Source organism: Tachyglossus aculeatus, chromosome X4, assembly GCF_015852505.1.
Source record: "Tachyglossus aculeatus isolate mTacAcu1 chromosome X4, mTacAcu1.pri, whole genome shotgun sequence".
NCBI classification, from domain to species: domain Eukaryota; kingdom Metazoa; phylum Chordata; class Mammalia; order Monotremata; family Tachyglossidae; genus Tachyglossus; species Tachyglossus aculeatus.
In genome coordinates, this window is record NC_052098.1 from 25,042,295 (window position 1) to 25,063,293 (window position 20,999).

Here is a 20,999-nt window from a genome sequence, read left to right on the forward strand (position 1 = left end):
TTGTGCATATGCTGCCATACAAGAGCTGCTTAAGTATTCTGTTATTATCCACTCTTCACACACGGCCCACCATGGAAAACTGTGTTGTGTTGAGCTTTACTGTGGTCAGTAGGCTTCATTCCAATACCTCAGTGTCCTAGTCCTTGAGACTGTTTTATTATATATTTAAAACATTTGTCTTGTCTTCCTTTTATGCGAACATTGTGCATATGCTGCCATACAAGAGTTGCTTAGGTATTCTGTTATTATCCACTCTTCACACACGGCCCACCATGGAAAACTGTGTTGTGTGAGCCCACTGTTGGGTAGGGACTGTCTCTATATGTTGCCAACTTGTACTTCCCAAGCGCTTAGTACAGTGCTCTGCACACAGTAAGCGCTCAATAAATACGATTGATTGATTGATTGTGTTGAGCTTTACTGTGGTACTGGTCCATAGGCTTCATTCCAATACCTCAGTGTTGGTAATTATGTCTTGCCACTTGAAGTAGAGCAGAGCTAGTAAATTATGATGATGATAACAATGATAATAATAATGGTATTTGTTAAGCACTTACTATGTGCTAGTAAATGGGGCTATATAATTTATTTGAAAAGCTGACTGTGGCTCCAATCAATCAATAATATTTATTGAGCTCCTTCTGTGTGCAGAGCATGTACTAAACGCTTGAGAAATAAAGGTAATGGATATCATCTCTGCCTTCAAGGTACTTACAGTATAGTGGGGAGATAGACACTAAAATAATTTACCTATAGGAGGAAGAAGGAAAGCGAATGTGTAGATAAGTGAGTGCTGAAATAATGGGGTATGCACAAAGTGCTATAAGTGTTTTTGAGTACATGGAGAAGCATGGAGAAGCAGATTGGCTCAGTGGAAAGAGCCTGGGCTTTGGAGTCAGAGGTCATGGGTTCAAATCCCGGCTCCACCACTTATCAGCTGTGTGACTTTGGGCAAGTCACTTAACTTCTCTGGGCCTCAGTTACCTCATCTGTAAAATGGGGATTAAGACTGTGAGCCCCCTAAGGGACAACCTGATCGCCTTGTAACTTCCCCAGCGCTTAGAACAGTGCTTTGCACATAGTAAGCGCTTAATAAATGCTATTATTATTATTACATACCTGGCAGGTAGTAGAGAAATGTGGGGGGTAGGGGGGTCATGTAGCAGATCTCGATGTCCAGTCATTTACAATAGTAGAATTTGGCAACCGCATTAAGTTCTATGTTGCTCATAAAAATGTTTTCTTGTGCTTAGGGTTTCCCAAGTATAAGAGAGGGTACTTTTTTTTTTCAGGCTTATTTTCGGTAGACAGTGCTTGTGCCAACTGTGAAGTGATTTGTAATCATCTACATGTCTTGTGTCCTCGCTTCAAGAGCACGGTAATTAGTATTAGCATTTCCTGGATGACTGTCTCCAAGTTTTTAGGTGTTGTTCATTGTATGCTGAATTGAAATAATTATCCAGTGTATCAATCACATTCTAATACCCATTTCTAGGTCCTTTGTTACATTCTCAAACATGGCAAAATAGAATATATTGAAAAGTACTGTCCCTAGGCTCTGCAACTTTAACTCAGGTTTGACCAACCATGCTGTCATGGGGTAATTTAAGGATCTTGGGTTTATTCTCAAGGCAACCAAATTTGCTTAGTAGTTGCTAGAAGTCAGGTTTCTGATGAGGTCGGATGCTTTTGTAAAATCTACAAATACAGTCTTTAGGTCTTGATATCACTCCTCAAATTTCTCCTGGTTACCGTGCAGCAAAGATAGGGAAGCTCTGCTAAATTTTAGTCCGGAGCCTCTTTGTGATTCAGAAAGAGAAGCTGTGAAAAACAGTGTAGTATAGTGGATAGAGCACAGGTCTGGGAGTTAGAAGGACCTGGGGTCTAATCTTAGTTCTGCCACTTCTCTTTCATTCATTCGTTCATTCAATCGTATTTATTGAGCGCTTACTTTGTGCACAGCACTGTACTAAGCGCTTGGGAAGTACAAGTTGGCAACATATAGAGACGGTCCCTACCCAACAGTGGGCTCACAGTCTAGAAGGGGGAGACAGAGAACAAAACCAAACTTGGGCAAGTCACTTAACTTCTCTGTGCCTCAGTTACCTCATCTGTAAAATCGATATTGAGACTATGAGCTCCATGTGGGACATGAGCTGTGTCCAACCGGGTTATCTTGTATCTACACCTATGGGTAGTACAGTACTTGGCAGAAAGAAAGTGCTTAGCAAATGCCACTGAAAAAAAGGGGGAGGATGGAAAATGATGTTCTTTAGGCCACTAGCCAGAGAGATTATAGCTAGAATTTAGCTGGCAATAGAGAGCAGTGAGATAAGTGGAATATTTACACAATTAGTTCTCTCCCTTTCTTCATGAAGCTGATAATTATGAGGACCTCTGTAAAGTCCTGTTAGTATTTCCCCAGTGTCCCATACAATGAGGAAAAGCCTGGTCAGCCACATAAGCTTGTAGATTTCTGCAGGAATGCCATCAGATCCAGGTGGTTTTACATTTTTCCTTGCGGTCACTGCAGTAGTGACTGCAGAATAATAATAATAATAATAATAATGATGGCATTTATTAAGTGCTTACTATGTGCAAAGCACTGTTCTAAGCGCTGGGGAGGTTACAAAGTGATCAGGTTGTCCCACGGGGGGCTCACAGTCTTAATCCCCATTTTACTGATGAGGTAACTGAGGCACAGAGAAGAGAAGTGACTTGCCCAAAGTCACACAGATGACAATTGGCAGAGGCGGGATTTGAACCCCTGGCCTTTGACTCCAAAGCCCATGATCTTTTCCACTGAGCCACGCTGTTTCTCATGCAGAAGACCATGTCCTCTCCTTTTTGCAGGTTTTCTATGGTAGGACCTCATCCTCAATGTTCAAAGCCTTGTTCCTCATTTTCCCATCATTTCTGCAAGATCTGTACTCTTTAGCAGTGCTACAATACTATATGGGGACTGTATACATGTAGTGCTTGATTTAAAACATTTCAGCTTTACAACATATTGGTTTTAAGTTTACAAAACTAGCCTTTTTCTAGCATAAACTCTGGGGGTGCAGATACTGGGTGCATGGATGCTGTGGAGGAAGAGCCTGGGTTTAGGAGTCAGAGGTTGTGGGTTCTAATCCTGGCTCTGCCACTTATCAGCTGTGTGACTTTGGGCATGTCACAACTTCTCTGTGCCTCAGTTACCTCACTGTAAAGTGGGGATTAAGACTATGAGCCCCATGTGGGACAACCTGATTACCTTGTTTCAACCCCAGTGCTTAGAACAGTGCTTTGCACATAGTAAGTGCTTAACAAATACCATTATTATTATTAAAAGCAAGTATGTGAGAAATTTTAAAGACAGCAGGTGGGAAGGCGGCTGGGGACATCACTTGCAAAGAAGTCTTCCATAATGATCAGAATGTCAAATTTTGGTACCATTTTAATGATTCACTCCAAATCATCACCGAGTAAATCTCTTTCATTAGTATTTATCATTGTTGGGGTATGTTTGCATGGAGAAAGCATATTTCCCCCATTTAAAGGACTTTAAGGTAGGGTACAAAGTGACCTCAATCCTAAAATTCCGATTGTACTTAGGGGAAAGGGAATGGTTACCTTAATAAACATGGGATATGGGTTTTAATCCCAGCTCCACCACTTGTCTGCTGGGTGGTCTTGGGCAAGTCATGTAATTATCTGTGCCTCAGTTTGCTCATCTATAAAATCTATAAAACCTGTCTCCTTCCGACTTTGACTCTGAGCTCCACATGGAGCAGGGTCTGTGCCTGATCAAATTCTATTAATCCCAGTGCTTAGTACAGTGTTTGGCCCATATAAGTGCTTAAACATCACAATTATAATTACTATTGTTATTATTAGAAATTATGTGGAAGAGAGAAATTGCTAAAGAGGGCCACATTGGGCAACTGCCTTGAAGGTAGTCCAGGACTAGTATAAGAGCTTTCATATAAGCTAGGGGATTCAATGGACCTATATTTCAGGAAATGGTCATTCAATTTTCTTGTGAACCACCATAAGCCAAGTGGGTCCATCCTAACAAGAAAGGCAGTCCAGTTATCAATCAATCAATCGTATTTATTGAGCGCTTACTGTGTGCAGAGCACTGTACTAAGTGCTTGGGAAGTACAAGTTGGCAACATATAGGGACGGTCCCTACCCAACAGTGGGCTCACAGTCTATGTCTACCAACTCTATTATACTGTTCTTTCCCAAGTGCTCACACAGGAAGTGTTCAATAAATACAATTGATTGGTCAAAGATTTTTTTTATTTTTTTATTTTTTTAATCTGACTTTTTGTGGAACTAATAAGACTTCCTATTTATTACTAAGAGCATTCTATAAAACAAGTTTACTCCTGAAATCCTCTCTACTCTTCAAGTCCTAGGAGATATCCTGTACACTTTCAACCACCAAAAAGCAAGTTTAAAATAGTGTCATAGCAATATAAAATGCACTAGCCATACTTCCCATGAAAAAAATCTGTTAAAGCCCTGAGACTGAAAAATGTACTAAAATTAATTAATATCAACTGCTCATCATTTAAGGGCAAATCAGATGTTTATCCAAAAGGGAAATTGGTTGCACCAAGTATAGTGATTTCATCATAATCATTTTAGAAAGGAAGGATGAATGGATTAACCACAGAATCTCAGCAGAATATGCTAATGACTTTTTTTATATCCAAAGACTCTAATATGCCCAAAGAAATGAGTGTAAAATGTATGTTCACTATGAAAACTATTTTCAAAAATTGACATTGTGAGAAAATTTTCAGTCATTTGATGAATCAAAAAAATAAGATTTAGGACTTACTTCTGGACACTCTCACAAGTTCTGCCACATTGAAGACTCCAGATTTTACAAAACTATCTTCAAGATACCCTGAAATAGAACAGCAGAAGTAATTAGCATGTGTAGGAAAAGAATATGCATACTACAGTTAATCTAAACATTTCAATCACCAGAGAAATACCCAAGATACATTCAATCAAATTTCTTGAGTGCTGACTGTGTGCAGAGAACTGTACTAAGCACTTGGGAAAGTACAATATAACAATGAACAGACACATTCTCAGCCCACAGCGAGCTTACAGTCTTGTTTAGAGTAGATAATAGGATAAACTATCAGCTCAAAATTGCCATGGATATAAAGTGAGTCTTCACAGACAAAAGCAGAAATGGTACACATTCAACTTCTCTATGCATTCTTGGCAAACACCTGAGTTAAGGGAAATAGGATTCTAGCACCACTTACAGTGTACAAATTGTTACTTCCAACACCACGACACACTCTACTGAAACAGGTTCATGATCTTTCCCCAATATGAAAACAATATTCTGGCCAAATGTGCATTGGAAACACGTATTATGGCAGAATTGTAAGGAAAAATCAAAACCAACATCATCAGCAATGGTATTTACTGAGCACTTACTGTGTTCAGAACACTCTACTAAGCGCTTGGGAAAGTCTAACACAATGGAGTTGGTAGACATGTTTCCTGTCTACAACAAGCTCACAGTACAGATGATCAGAAGGCAGTTAAGTTCTTCTACAAAAAGAGTAGGCAGCTATTTGTTTTTCTTCTATTTCTATATCCAGATAAAGATATCTATTTATATCTATATCTAGATATAGATACTCATGAATGCTAAATAACCTTCCAGATTCTGGCCTGACTTTATGATTCCATCTGTGTATATTTCTATGTGGCAGGTTTGGTTCGGAGATTAATTTTAGAGAATGGAAGAAAGGGGCTCCTAGGATAAAAGTAAGGCGGCTTAATGAGGAATCTGTTCACCAATAGTATGGAATTTCTGCTTTACAATAGAGGCAAGGAAAAGCTCAGAAATGGGGAAGCCAGCTTGACTTGGTGCCTTAGACCAACAGAGGCTCTTGAGCACTAGGGTCTCAGAAGCCCATTGACACCCTGTATGATCACCATCTGCTCAGATTTCTTGGGGTAGCGATGGCTCAGACACATAAACCTGGATAGAATCCATATATTTTAAGCTACTATTAGCACTGAACACCTAGAAATTTTATGACCCGAGTTCGTCTCCCTCCTCTGTTCTCCATTTTCTACAACTGTTTGCCAACGTGAAAATCACAGCTGCCTCCCAGTACAACAAAATTGTCAGAACATTGAGGAGCTTGTCATAGAGCAGTGGTTGGTGAGTCCTGAAACTAAATATTCTGTCCTCCTCGTGAAAGTCCAGAGGACAAGCCAATGCATCGGAGAGGACAGAAGAGCTTCTGTTGACTCCTTCTAGCTGTGGTGCTGCTGCTATGGTTTATAGACAGTGGCGTCCCAAGGTCTCAAAGCGCTGGAGCAACAGGCTGGCCCAACTGGAGGCCTTAGGCCAAGTTCTTCCTTCCACTGCTCTCTACAGGGAGTAGGACTTTAGCAAAATCATTCATATGTTCACTCGCTCAATCAACGAAATGGACTGATGGCTAGATGATTCTCCCTTTTTGTTTTACTTTGGAAGAGAAGAGTAATGGGGGAGGTATGGAAGAACCCAGTCTTGTTCTGGAAAGAAGCTATTTCTACGAAGTAGTTTTCCTAAGGTTAATATTACAATGATCAGACTGGTGCCACTGTGAACAACGGGCAGAGTGCCAAGCACTGTGTGAACCAATTTTTGAGAGGCAGCTACTAAGCAAGTCCCCATAACTGTAAGAATAAGTAGCTGAGGGCTATGTGCCCTTTCTGGCTTTAGGGAAAGTAATTTATGCACAAGACACTTCACTCATCTTCTACACCCCCTGTCTCCTTGAGTCTGCTCCTCATCCTAAACCTATAAGTACATTACTGGATGCGGTCTAACCGTCTTCTTTTTTTTTTTAAGTTAGAGGTTTAGAAACCAAATGTTTCTGAAACAAAATCTACTAAGAAAAGAGTCTTTGGTTTTTGCACTAACTTGCACAGGCCTTGTTCTCAAATTACTTAAAAGCTTTATTTATGACGTCTGGTCTTACAAATCCTTAACCAGCCGTTTTAGTGTCTTTCTATTTATACCTTTATGAATAGAAAGCCTGTTTATAGTCTATTGTACTTTGTTTAGTGACAAAGTTTAAAATTTCTTTTTAGTATCATGAAATACTATATTTCATCCTGTTAATGCCTTTAATTCGACCAATTCATAAATACAGAAATGAAGAAAGGGTGAGTGTAGAATTTAACAAGTGAAGATGAAAGTGAAACATCTATTAATCAACACTTCAACTCTTCTACGTGCTGTAAATAAAGTCTGGAATTTCTTTCAACCCCAAATCTAACAGACTACAACTCTCCCCATATGTAAAATCTTCCTGTAGAAATAAAAAAACCTCCTCTAGGAAGCCTTCCCTGATTAGGTGACAATACTTGCGTTATATCAGACTATACCTACCCTTAGCAATTTGGACTTAAATCCTATTTTCAGCAGTTAATTTGATTCCTTTTTCAGTGGTTTCACCCTGACGTATTCATACTGACGTACTCATACTGCTTTGCTTTATACTTGTTCTCCCTCTGGCTTCACAATCTGTAAACAATTTTTATCTATCTATTCTCCCCCTTAGACTGTAAACTCCTTGAGGACAAGAATCATGTTGTCTTTCTGCAGTTGTATTATCTCAAGTACTGAGTACAGCGCTAACACTCTTTAAGTACTTGATAAATCTGATCAACTGATTGAAGACCACGTAAATTCAATTATGAGGGGTTGTTCGGAGCAAAGGTTTCAGCATGGCTCAGTGGAAAGAGCACGGGCTTTGGAGTCGGAAGTCCTGGGCTCAAACCCCGGCTCCGCCACTTGTCAGCTGTGTGACTTTGGGCAAGTCACTTAACTTCTCTGGGCCTCAGTTCCCTCATCTGTAAAATGGGGATTAAGACTGTGAGCCCCCAAGGGACAACCTGATCACCTTGTAACCTCCCCAGCGCTTAGAACAGTGCTTTGTACATAGTAAGCACTTAATAAATGCCATTATTATTATTATTATTATTATTAGACACACAGACATTACCTGAGAAGATAAACACTACCAATCCTGAACGAGAGTAATGGCCCATAATACCGACGTACTTTTTGACAGTGGCACCTATGCACATTTGTATGAACAATGAGAAAATTGCCCTCCTTGATATCCATTCTCACGGATGTTCTAATGCCTCAATGTCTTCCTCTAATAACCCAGTACATAACGAACATCAATTATTCTATTTAAATCTTTCTTGAGGTCCTTTAAAACCCAGAACATTTTCTTCTGAAAAACACTGAATTTATCCAAACCTTTCTCAAGCCTATTGATTTTTTTTCTGCTTACCCAGTTTCTAGTGATAACTACTTCCGTAGGCTCACAATCCACTATGTGAAAAAGCTTCCTGTTTTGTTTATTTTACATAACCTAGCACTTACAAGCTCAACATGTGCTCCCTCATCCTGGTGTTCAGGGATCAATGAAGAGCAATTCCATGTTGCCGTCATGACTTTGTGCATTTCAACCATGTCAACTCTCAGCCCTTCTGTCCCAGTCTTTTCCATCTATTCTCATACACAAGCTACTTCATTTTCCTGATCCACTTTCATTGCCCTTAGTACCTTCCCCAGATTTAGCATGTCCTTCCTAAAATGCAGCAATATTCCAAGTGCAGATGGACCACCATTTTATAGACTAGAAGATACACTGCTACACTAGTTTTGTTGCCTACATTATCTTCTACCAGTAGAAGAAACTTGTACCTGCTTAACCCCACATATTTAACACTACTTCAAAATATCATTATAATTTAGTGCCAAATACATACGAAAATATTAAAGAAGGAAAAATGAGAATGACAAGTGGGAACCCACTGTATCATTCTGCAGGATCCCAAGGAATTGTCCAAACTGCACATTGAAAATCACCACATGTACTGGACGAGAGCTAAGCAGTAAAATGATAATAATAATAATAATGGCATTTATTAAGCACTTACTATGTGCAAAGCACTGCTCTAAGCGCTGGAACAGTACAAAGCGTAAGCTCCTCGAGGGCCGGGATCTTATCTACTAACTCTGTTGTGTTGTACTCTTCCAAGTGCCTAATACAGTACTTTACACACAGTAAGTACTTAATAAATACCATAATACCACCAAAAAGGCAGAACAGAAAAGGAAAAATAACGTGCCTGCTTACAAATGTATACAGAAGGCAGGTAAGAAAACTCTGGTTAACCCAAATAAAATTGGATTCGTTTAAATGGAGTTTATATAATCATCATTTACAAAAGGTGCCATGGGAATTTTAATAAGCCCTTGCACTCAGAACCTCTATTTTTCCATTTCCAGCCAAAAGAGAGCACCTCCCAAAACCACAGCCTCCCCTAACACCATGTTGAGGCATTAGGTCGGAACTGACTCAGAGGCAAACACGCTACTCTTTCTGAGTCACTAATACAACTTCCTAGAGCACCTTGGTTTTCCTTGGATATCTCCCATTCCTACATTGGGCAAGCACGCCTCACTGCATAGTTTGTTAAATCTGACAAGATCATAGCCCAAGGTAGCATGAATGTGGGTTTGCAAGAAAATTAAGAGATGAAGAAGCCAAATGTGTGTGCTTTTTTAAAATAGCATCACCTAGTCCAATGAAAAGCAATAACCATTTTTATCAAACTAAAATTTGGCTTCCAAACCTCTTAACTCAGATCTGCTGTCTATTTACTCTGGCGTAGCTAATTGCTGCAATGAGGCAAAAGAAACTTTTGGTAATGCCAATATTCTCTCAATTTTGCAGATGGAAGGGCTAATTTCACAGTCATAAAAAAGCCATCTATAAAAGACTCTTGACATTTGCTCTGTCTCACACTGAGCCCAAGAACAAGCACTGATCATTTTAGATGCTTACCTATTATTATTTAAGGATGAATTTCAAAATGGTAGAGAGGGGAAAATGGGTTCTAAAAAAATGGCTTTCAGTGGGAGCTTTGCCACCTTGCTCACACGGAGAAGAGTGTGAAGTTTTCCACGTTCACCCTGGCTTTATCGTATGTTCTCACATAGCAGAGGAGGAAGGGGAACAATTACGAGGGGTGGGTCAGCCTATAAAAGGGAAACAGAAAATGCTCTCCTCAGGACCGAGACCCAGGATTAGATAACAAGAAGGGTAAATCCCCTCTCTGTTTTTCTTCCCAGGGAAGCCATCCCCAATTAATTGTTGTATTCTCCCAAGTGCTAACTACAGTGCTCTGCACACACTAAGTGTTCAATAAATACCACTGATTGATAAATAATGCTTAGTGTCAAGTCCAGAATGAAATTTTCTCCGTATCTAGGCATGGCTGCCAACTTTTCACATGGAGCACTACGGAGAAATGCAGATGGGAATTTTTGCTGGGACAACAAGGCAAATACAGTGTATCATACTTTACAAAGTGCTTAGTACAGTGCTCTGCACACAGTAAGTGTTCAATAAATACCACCGATTGAGGATTGAATGAGACTCTAGACTGTAAACTCTTTATGGGCAGGGACCATACCTACCAACTCAATTGTATTTTACTTTTCCAAGTGCTTAGTACAGTGCTCTGCACACAGTAAGTGCTCAATAACTACCACTGATGGGCTGATTGAGACTGGCAGCAGACTTTGGAGAGTGCACAGATCAAAAAGACCCCAATAACCTTGCATGTTCTAGTGATACTCAGACTTTCCAGAGGCCCGGGATGAGTAAAGCTAGGATTCCGGCCTCAAAACTGTGGGACTGAAAATGATTTCACCCGCATAGCTGGGAAACGAAATATGAGAAGCAGCATGGCCTAGTGGAAAGAACATGGGCCTGGGCGTCAGAAGGATCTGGGTACTAATCCCGGTTCCATCACTTGTCTGCTGTGTGACTTGTCGGCTGTGTGACTTCTCTGTGCCTCAGTTCCCTCATCTGCAAAATAGGAATTCAATACCTGCTCTCCCTCCTACATAGACTGTGTGGGGACCTGATTATCTTGCATCTAGCCCAGAGCTTAGTACAGTGCTTGATACATAATAAGCACTTAAATACCACTATCATTATTATTAGTGTTGCTGTTGTTGTTCTTGAACCATGGGGGAGAAACCTGTACATCTAGGCGTTCTTGTCAAGCTTAAGTAGGTCTTGAGGTCATTTTGAGAGGCTTCTGAGACACTCCTGGTTTTGCCTGTAGCTAACATGGATGAAGGCTACTTTCCCTTTTCAATATGTCACACTCCTACGCACCATCTAGCTCACTGAATTCTGTGTCCCAGAGGAAACATGACTGGCAGAGACAAGAAAGTGTGAGTGCTGCTGTGCAAGCCTCTAGCACTATAATCAATATGGCACATATTTTTGGTCTTGAAGTCTCAGGACTAAGGCTCATCCATTGGTCCCGATGAGGTACTCCCTAAAGTATTTTTCTGGGAAAAAGCAGAATGTGCATGAGTGTACATGTCCGTGCACATATATGTACACTGGGAATGGGGTTCCCAAACTTCCCACCATGCTAAAATGAGAGTGAGCAATTCAGAGCTCTTTTTAGCACCGTAAAATAAGTTTACACTTTTCAGTTGAAACAAATAGTAGCTTGCTTATGGCTGATTTTAATACCTATTTAAGATGTAAGAACTCCCTGGAAGCTATTATTACTGCAAGTCCTGGAACCGGTTTAGAATAAATCCGAAGGACAAATACCTGAACAATCCTGCAGGGATAGCTTTCAATAGAAGAAGAGAGATAAATGGAGTGGATTCACTCCGTTGAAATACTCTTTCCAAACCAAGGTGTAAAAGGGAAAGCATAGGGCTCAGAGGGAGGAATTCCTTAAAAAAAGTTTTCAGATACAAAATGTGGGATTCCAAATGCACCAAAGAAAAATTAGATAGAATCTAATTAGAAGCTGCCTTTGAGCATGGTCCCAGAGTATGTTCCTTCCAATCAGTCAATGAATGTCACTTAGCAGAAGATGGATTTCAAAGAACCTATGGTTCTAAAAACTCATCAGATTTTGCTTCCCTCTTCTCAGTTGATGGGACACAGTGGCCAATTTCTGCAGGTTATGCATGTCCAGTGGAAAACTTCTGATGAAAAGAAAGGGGAGACAGAAGCTGAGAAGATCATTTCAGAACTTGTGGGGAACTTTAGCTTTCCCTGCTGTGAATACCTGGACAGAGCGAGCAGCAGATTCATTTTGTTATTTTACCTTCTGCGGTAGATTAAATTCTCCAAAGAATGGCTGTCACCTACCAGGCAACCAGGAAAATTTATAGGAATCGAACAGTTCAGTAGATCTCAGGAGATAACTTCAGTCTGAACCAACAAAACTGTAACTGAGGTTACTAAAAGGAATATGTAGTCATGACATGTTTATAAAAATTATTTGGATCTCAAAACCAAATAAAATATCATCTTCAGAATTGGTCAAACTACCTCAGCTGCATGTAAATTAAGTTTAAATTTATCCAGATGAGATCATAAGATCATTATTTTACGCACAATCAACCAATCAATGGTATTTACCGAACAGTGGTATTTACCGAACACTTACTCTGTGTAGAGCACTGTACTAAATGCTTGGGAAAGTACAATGGAGTTGGTAGATATGATCACTGACCACAAGGAGTTTGCAATCTGTTTGAGATTCTCATTAAATTTAAATTCACAGAAATCAAACACCAATTTTTCTTGTATTTACCAATATTTTTGTAATATAGGGTTTCTAAGTAGTGGGTTCTTCCTGATCACTTTGCAAGGAGCCACGCAAATTTATCATTGGTAAAGTGTACCCTGAATGCCCCAGAGGAGGTCAACTAAGGCTTCTTTATTAAAATTCACAGTGTCCTCTTTCAATGTTGCATAAGGATGCCACATAAGGTGGTACACGGCCAGAAGATGGGAGGAAGCGAAAAATGATGGAAGGATGCTGCAGAGGGCAGGTTTCCCGGGGAGGTGAGAGGAGAGAGTGACTTTGCTAGGTTGGACTACTCACCTCAAAATAGTGAGAACAACAGGAATCAAAAGACTCGGAGAAAAATTCTTGGTGCTGGGCCTGCATTTTGCTGGCTGGGGAGCAGAAGGCTGCAATGGCTTCATGTGACCTGTTCCTTTGGTATCCCCAAAAGGCTGGCGGGATGGAGAGGAGAGGTTCCTGGCAATTGCAGCATCTACACTTGTTTCTGGGACTGGGCATACCTAAGCTTACTCTTCCCCACTATGTGTCCCTTATAATAATAATAATAATAATGATGGCATTTATTAAGCACTTACTATGTGCAAGGCACTGTTCTAAGCGCTGTGGAGTCCTGAAGTGGATGCCCTGCCAGCAGAGGTGGGTAGGTACTGATTCAGCTCTTGAATGGGGAACCGCAGTAAAAACACTGCCTGAGGCCCTGCAGCATTCTCAAACTCTGTGTATGTGAATATTATTTATAATTCAGACAAACTAAGGAGGATTTGTAGATTAGCTACATGTGCACAAGCCAGCATTCCACACAATAATACTTTTCTTCATTTCCAACCAATGTGTCACCTATATATACACTTGATACCTTTTAGTTGCATAACTTTTGTTTAGGCTCGCTTATATGCACTCTTTCTCCAAAACACATTTCCTATGAAATATTATTTACTGACTACACTCTGAAGGTTACAAAAACAATCATAATACATGAAAACACCTTTAGTTGCTTTAAGTCATCTTATTCATTCAGTCATTCATTCAATCATATTTATTGAGCACTTACTGTGTGCAGAACACTGTACTAAGCACTTGTGAGAGCACCATGTAGCAGAGTTAGTAGACATGTTCCCTGCCCACAAGTTTAATGAAAAGTTACATTAAGCCTTTGAGTGAATTTGTTTCATTGAGATCTGAAAATAATGAACAGGAGATGGGGTCCTCAACCCCGCTCTCTCGTTCACCCCACACATCCAATCCATTACCAAAACCTACCGGTCTCACCTCCACAACATCACCAAGAACCGCCCTTTCCTCTCCATCCAAACCGCTACCTTGCCGGTTCAATCTCTCATTCTATCCCGACTGGATTACTGCATCAGCCTCCTCTCTGATCTCATCCTCCTGTCTCTCCCCACTTCGGTCTACACTTCGCTCTGCTGCCCGGATCATCTTTGTGCAGAAATGCTCTGGGCATGTTACTCCCCTCCTCAAAAATCTCCAGTGGCTGCCTGTCAACCTATGAATCAAGCAAAAACTCCTCACTCTCGGCTTCAAGGCTGTCCATCACCTCACCCCCTCCTACCTCACCTCCCTTCTCCCCTTCTACAGCCCAGCCTGCACCCTCCACTCCTTTGCTGCTAACCTCCTCACTGTACCTCGGTCTTGCCTGTCCCGCCGTCGACCCCCGGCCCACGTCCTCCCCCTGGCCTGGAATGCCCTCCCTCCACACATCCGCCAAGCTAGCTCTCTTGCTCCCTTCAAAGCCCTACTGAGAGCTCACCTCCTCCAGGAGGCCTTCCCAGACTCAGCCCCCTTTTCTCTCTCCTCCTCCCCATCCCCCCCGCCCTACCTCCTTCCCCTTCCCACAGCACTTGTATATATTTTTGTACAGATTTATTACTCTATTTATTTTACTTGTACATATTTACTATTCTATTTACTTTGTTAATGATGTGCATATAGCTTTGATTCTATTTGTCCTGACGATTTTGACACCTGTCTACATGTTTTGTTTTGTTGTCTGTCTCCCCCTTCTAGACTGTGAGCCCATTGTTGGGTAGGGGCTGTTTCTATGTGTTGCTGACTTGTACTTCCCAAGCCCTTAGTACAGTGCTCTGCACACAGTAAGTGCTTAATATGATTGAATGAATGAATGAATGAAAAGGAGCAATCATGTCAGGATAACCATTTAGCATTCTTTAAATTTCACTTGCTTTATTCCTTTCTATTTCTGAAGCACTACATCAATTTTATCTCAGTAAACATTTTTCATACAATGGGGACTGGATACTATGTATAGCTGGAGATAAACTATGTACCTCAAAATCCCTCTACCTCCTAATTAGGTAAACAGAGTGCACATCCTCACTGAGTGTGCTCTCACTGGGGTTACACTGAAGGGGGGAAGACTGCTGCTTCTTTTGTGTGTTGCATAAGAAAGAGTGCATAGACCGCTTCATTTTTAAAACACAAAAACTTCTGTCTCTGATGGTAGCACTGAAGAATGATCGGAGAAGTAGTGTGGTGTAGTGAAAGGAAAACGGGCCTGAGAGTCAGAAGACCTGGGTTCTAATCCTAGATCTGTCACTTGTCTGCTGCATGACCTTGGGAAAATCACGGAACTTCACTATGTCTCAAATCCCTCACCTGTAAAATGGAGATTCAATACCCATTCTCCCTCCTACTTAGACTGTGAACCCCAAGTGGGACAGGGACTCTGGCCATCCCAATTAATTTGCATTTGCCCCAGGGCTTAGTATGGTGTCTGGTACATAGTAAACGCTTAAGAGCTACCATAATTATTGGAGGAATAGTGGGCTAGTTGCCATGTTCAATGATTAGAGGTATACCTTTCAATATCTTTAACCCCTCCCTCTAATCACCTAATATGATAATTGTCAGGGTTAAGTGTTTACTATTTGCCAAGCAGTGTACTAATTACTGGGGTAATCAGGTTGGATTCAGTTCTTGTCCCTCACTGGGCATATAGTCTAAGTAGAAGGGAGGAGGATTTAATCCCAATTTTACGAGAGAAGAAATCAAAGCACAGGGAAGTTAAGTGACTTGCCCAAAGTCACACAGCAGGCAAGTAGCAGAGCCAGGATCAGTACCCAGGTACTCTGACTCCTTGATCTGTGGAGTCATGGAAAGCTAGTCCGTACTAGTCCAAACCAATGTAGTCCAAACCTTTTCTGAAGCTATTTGTATTTTCTGTATACAAACGTATGTGCTTCTCATGGCTTATGTTAAAAAGTTATTCCCTTCTTTAAAATCAATCAATTTCAATCTCCAATCGATATCCTGTAGTCCTGGTGCAGGATTTGATGACCAATTCTGGTTCCCCTATCCACACCTTCATGGATTTATTGGTTTCAGTTATTAGAAACAGATTGGCCTAATGGAAAAGTATGGGCCTGGGAATGAGAGACTTGGGTTCTAGTCTCATCTCTGCCACTTGCCTGCCTTAGGCAAGTCACTTAACTTCTCTGGGCCTCTGTTTCTTCAGCTGTAAAATGGGAATTACATACCTCTTGTCTCTCGTATTTATACTGTGAGCCCACTAAGGGACAAGGGCTATGTCCGACATGATTATCTTGCATCTTACCCAGCTCCAAGTAAGCAGTTAATCGGTGGTAATTATTGAGCACTTATGAAAGCATTGTAGGAAGAGATTTAGGGGTGATTTGACTGTGGGGAGAAATGTGAATTGGGGAGGGAGGGAGTTCCAAGCTGGAGGAAGAGCATAAGAAAAAGGACAAATGCTAGAGAGTCATGAGTGAGGTAGAGCTAGAAAGTAGGCTTGGGAGGAACAAAGACAGAAAGTTGAGGAATAGCAGGAGAACAAAGCAGATAGGTAAAGTGGGGCCAGAAGGCTGAAAGCCTGGGCATGTTACTCCCCTCCTTAAAAATCTCCAGTGGCTACCAGTCAACCTTCGCATCATGCAAAAACTCCTCACTCTCAGCTTCAAGGCTGTCCATCACCTCGCGCCCTCCTACCTCACCTCCCTTCTCTCCTTCTCCAGCCCAGCCCGCACCCTCCGCTCCTCTGCCGCTAACCTCCTCACTGTGCCTCGTTCTCGCCTGTCCCGCCGTTGACCCCCGACCCACATCCTCCCTCTGGCCTGGAATGCCCTCCCTCCACACTTCTGCCAAGCTAGCTCTCTTCCTCCCTTCAAAACCCTACTGAGAGCTCACCTCCTCCAGGAGGCCTTCCCAGACTGAGCCCCCTTTTTCCTCTCCCCCATCCCCCCACCCTACCTCCTTCCCCTCCCCACAGCACCTGTATATATGTTTGTACAGATTTATTACTCTATTTTACTTGTACATATTTACTATTGTATTCATTTTGTCAATGATGTGTAGCTAGCTTTACTTCAATTTATTCTGATGACGACACCTGACCACATGTTTTGTTTTGTTGTCTGTCTCCTCCTTCTAATAATAATAATAATGATAGCATTTATTGAGAACTTACTATGTGCAAAGCCCTGTTCTAAGCACTGGGGAGGTTACAAGGTGATCACGTTGTCCCACGGGGGGCTCACAGTCTTAATCCCCATTTTACAGATGAGGTAACTGAGGCAAGGAGAAGTTAAATGACTCGCCCAAAGTCACACAGCTGGCAAATGGTGGAGCTGGGATTTGAACCCATGACCTCTGACTCCAAAGCCCATGCTCTTTTCACTAAGCCACGCTGCTTCTAGACTGTGAGCCCATTGTTGGGTACGGACCATCTCTATATGTTGCCAACTTGTACTTCCCAAACGCTTAGTACAGAGCTCTGCACACAGTAAGCGCTTAATAAATATGATTGAATGAATGAATGAATGAAAGGAGCTATTACAAGGGAGCTACACTGAAGATGTCCCAGTCCTCAGATCAGTGTCCATTTGTAGCAAAAGGAGTTTGCAAATTCCCTTCTCCGGATTTTGGTTTCAGTGATTGCTTTACATTTAGTTTATCAGTTGATCTGAAACATCATATTTTGTTTATCTCAGTTTCATCACATTCCTCCAAACTCTTTACTTAGCTCTCTTTCTGCTCAAGGGCTTAGTACAGGAAACTGCAACCAGTGAATGTTCAATAAATGTCATTTACTACTATTGCTATAAAGTGCAGTTTGAGTGCAGGAATCACTCTAACATCCTCCACTGTAAAGATCAAAATAAATAACTTTGGCATCTAATTTTGTCAATTGCCTCTTTTAAACTACAATCATCACTGTCCTATTTATTCCTTAGTTATCTTAGTGCTTTTGATATATTAAAAAAAATATGTACCTCCAAATACCTATCATTACTTTAAGAGACAGAACACTAGGCTAGATGCTCTGGTTGTCTGGCACAGTAACGGCTTTTCTTAAATTCTTTGTACTTTTTTTGGTGATGGTATTTATTAAGCTCTTACTATGTGTCAACCACTGTCCTAATTTCTGAAGCAGATACAAGTTAATCAGGCCAGATAGAGTCCCTGTCCCACAACGGGGGTCACAGTCTAAGTCAGAGAGAGGGCAGGTATTGAATACCCATTATGCAGATGAAGCACAGAGAAGTTGGATCAAGGTATAAATCGGATGGAGGGCAGGTATTGAATACCCATTATGCAGATGAAGCACAGAGAAGTTAAGTAGAAGAGCTGGGATTAGAACCCAGGTCCTCTGTATGCTTTATTCACTAGGCCATGCTACTTTGTAAGCTCTAGAACTAGGTATGCTAGAAAATAGCCATTTGTCCTAATCAGAACATTTTGCACCACTTTTCATCCTGAGTAATTCTACCTGAGTTATCTTTATGAGGATAACTGGAATTTTCTCCACTACTACTGCACTTTCTTTGTCCTGATCAGGTGGTCACTAGTACAGTCTTACCACAGGATTTTCATTCTTGAAATTTACACCTAGCAATCTACAAGGAACATTTGTAGTCTGTGGTAGTCTGGATATTTTGGCTCGGCCAGCATGGTTATGTAGCCCATAAAAATGGATACTTAGAATGTTCATTCAAAGGTATACTCAGATATTTACCACAAGGTATGTGGACTTTAAGTCTCCGAAATTCTTTCAGCTATCCTTATAATCAATCAATCAATCAATCGTATTTATTGAGCGCTTACTGTGTGCAGAGCACTGTACTAAGCGCTTGGGAAGTACAAGTTGGCAACTTATAGAGACAGTCCCTACCCAACAGTGGGCTCATAGTTTCAGTTCAGTGTTACTTGTGCAAACTTTCTCACATGAATTAGAGCTACTTCTCCTCGTCTATCATCTGGAGACCAGCGATGTACTGTTCTTGGTCTTGGGAGTCGAAAATGTGACTGAGCCCCTTCCTTCCTCTCCCCCTCGTCCCCCTCTCCATCCCCCCCGTCTTACCTCCTTCCCTTCCCCACAGCACCTGTATATATGTATATATGGTTCTACATATTTATTACTCTATTTATTTATTTATTTATTTATTTTACTTGTACATATCTACCCTATTTATTTTATTTTGTTAGTATGTTTGGTTTTGTTCTCTGTCTCCCCCTTTTAGACTGTGAGCCCACTGTTGGGTAGGGACTGTCTCTATATGTTGCCAATTTGTACTTCCCAAGCGCTTAGTACAGTGCTCTGCACATAGTAAGCGCTCAATAAATACGATTGATGATGATGATGATGATGATGATGTGGTGTCCTACCTATGCATGGTCAGACACAGGGGTGTTATGCATGCCTATGCATTTCTGCATCGGAAAACTCTACATGCTAATGCAGCAAATCTAAGCTGACTTGAAGACTGGACTGCTACAGGATACAGAACATTCACTGAATCAAGGAGAACTACAGAAAGCTTGCAGACCTCTCTGTGCTCAAAGAGGAATGTTTCATTGCCCGCTGGAAACAATTATTACAAGTAATACTCAAGAAAACAATGGTATCAATTTCATGCATTTATAAAGCAAATGGTACTTTAGCTGTTCGTCTAATGATTTTTCAGACACACCTTTGAACAAAAAAAATTGATGAACATCTTTGTATTTTAAAGTGAAGCTCAGAAACCTATTAAAAATGTAAAGAACATATGTTCATTATTCACCGATTTAGAGAATAATACACTAGCATGCTATTAAAATTATGAAACAACCCAGCACCATGAATTCTAAGGGATATGAAGTTGTAATCAGAAATACTTTATATTTTGGTTCTATCTCCAATGAAACTGACAAGAAAAGAATGTGATTTTTTAGAGCACATTTCACAGAAGCCAATCATAGAATAAGAATCCTTGATAGAAAAAGCTAGCTTTTATTATCTTCTGTGAAGAAAGGCAGCTCTCTTTACTGCAAAAGCAAAATACTCTGTATTCAAACAGTCCATTAAAATAGGCAGACTGCCTGCCAAGATACTGTTGGGGCCCATTTTCAGCTCTGAAACAACTGAAAATAAAGAACATCTTTATCATAAGCTAAATAGGAGGAAGGCCTGCCTGGGGTCAAGTGAAAACTTTAAGGAAACTGATTTCTGCTTCACACAACTCACTAAAGTCTTTCACTCAGAGCTTAACCAGAGATTTTTTTAAGAGTAATTATAGCTGAGAAACTATACAGTTGAAGGGAAAAGATCAGGGAGAAAGTCCACCTTAGTGTAAAAAAACAAAAACATATGAAGCAACAGCCTTAAGAACTTCAAAGAAACTGCAAAATAAATTTCCAGCACCTAAAGTTCCATATTTCTCTCCACCTTCTTTGTACAATGAAGGAAGTAACATCAAAAGTAAAAATACTGACAATTTAATGTATGGTGAAAATTCTACCATAAAGGAAGGTATTTTCAAATCCAAAGGGTCTAATAGGATCACATCTTCTCTTGATCATATCTGCTTACTGGTATAAACTAGGCTGATGACCAATTACGGAATGTTTATACAGTGGCACCTTTGTTCTCCAACAATGTCATATTGCAAATATCCTCTAACGCATATTTACCTGGAGGATTCTTGGCAGGATCATTGTGGCTTGGACTTCCTGATTGTCCAGAATCTGCAAGGAAATCAGAGAAAATGTTTTCCTTTTAATTTGCTTTGAAAATCAATTTCACAATTCTTATGAAACACAGTACAACGAAGTAGAAAGAGCTTAATTGAAATTTCATTCCGCATTCTTTTCAAATTTTATATAACAAACAAGATCATTAGTAGAGGACAAAACTTCCAAAGCAAAGAACGTGGACTGCGAGCTATTAAAGGTACTTTGACTATTGGAGGATCCAAAACTTAACAAAAAGAAAGCAGCCTTTTCTGTCATAAAACATAAAATACAGATCACTGAAAATAGCCTTTTAACCCAAACAGAAG

General features: G+C 40.6%; 1 protein-coding gene across 7 annotated transcripts in view; it reads right to left on the minus strand.

Annotated features, from left to right (window-relative positions):
- The window catches only part of NFIB (nuclear factor I B), a 232,837-nt gene that overhangs the window by 87,339 nt on the left and 124,499 nt on the right, over positions 1–20,999 (minus strand). For all 7 annotated transcript variants that reach the window (XM_038769970.1, XM_038769967.1, XM_038769969.1 and 4 more), the window contains exons 3-4: positions 20,632–20,685; positions 4,832–4,900 (exon numbers count right to left, since the gene is read on the minus strand). In XM_038769970.1, coding sequence (XP_038625898.1) covers positions 4,832–4,900; positions 20,632–20,685 — 123 coding nt within the window. The remainder of the gene's footprint in view (positions 1–4,831; positions 4,901–20,631; positions 20,686–20,999) is intronic.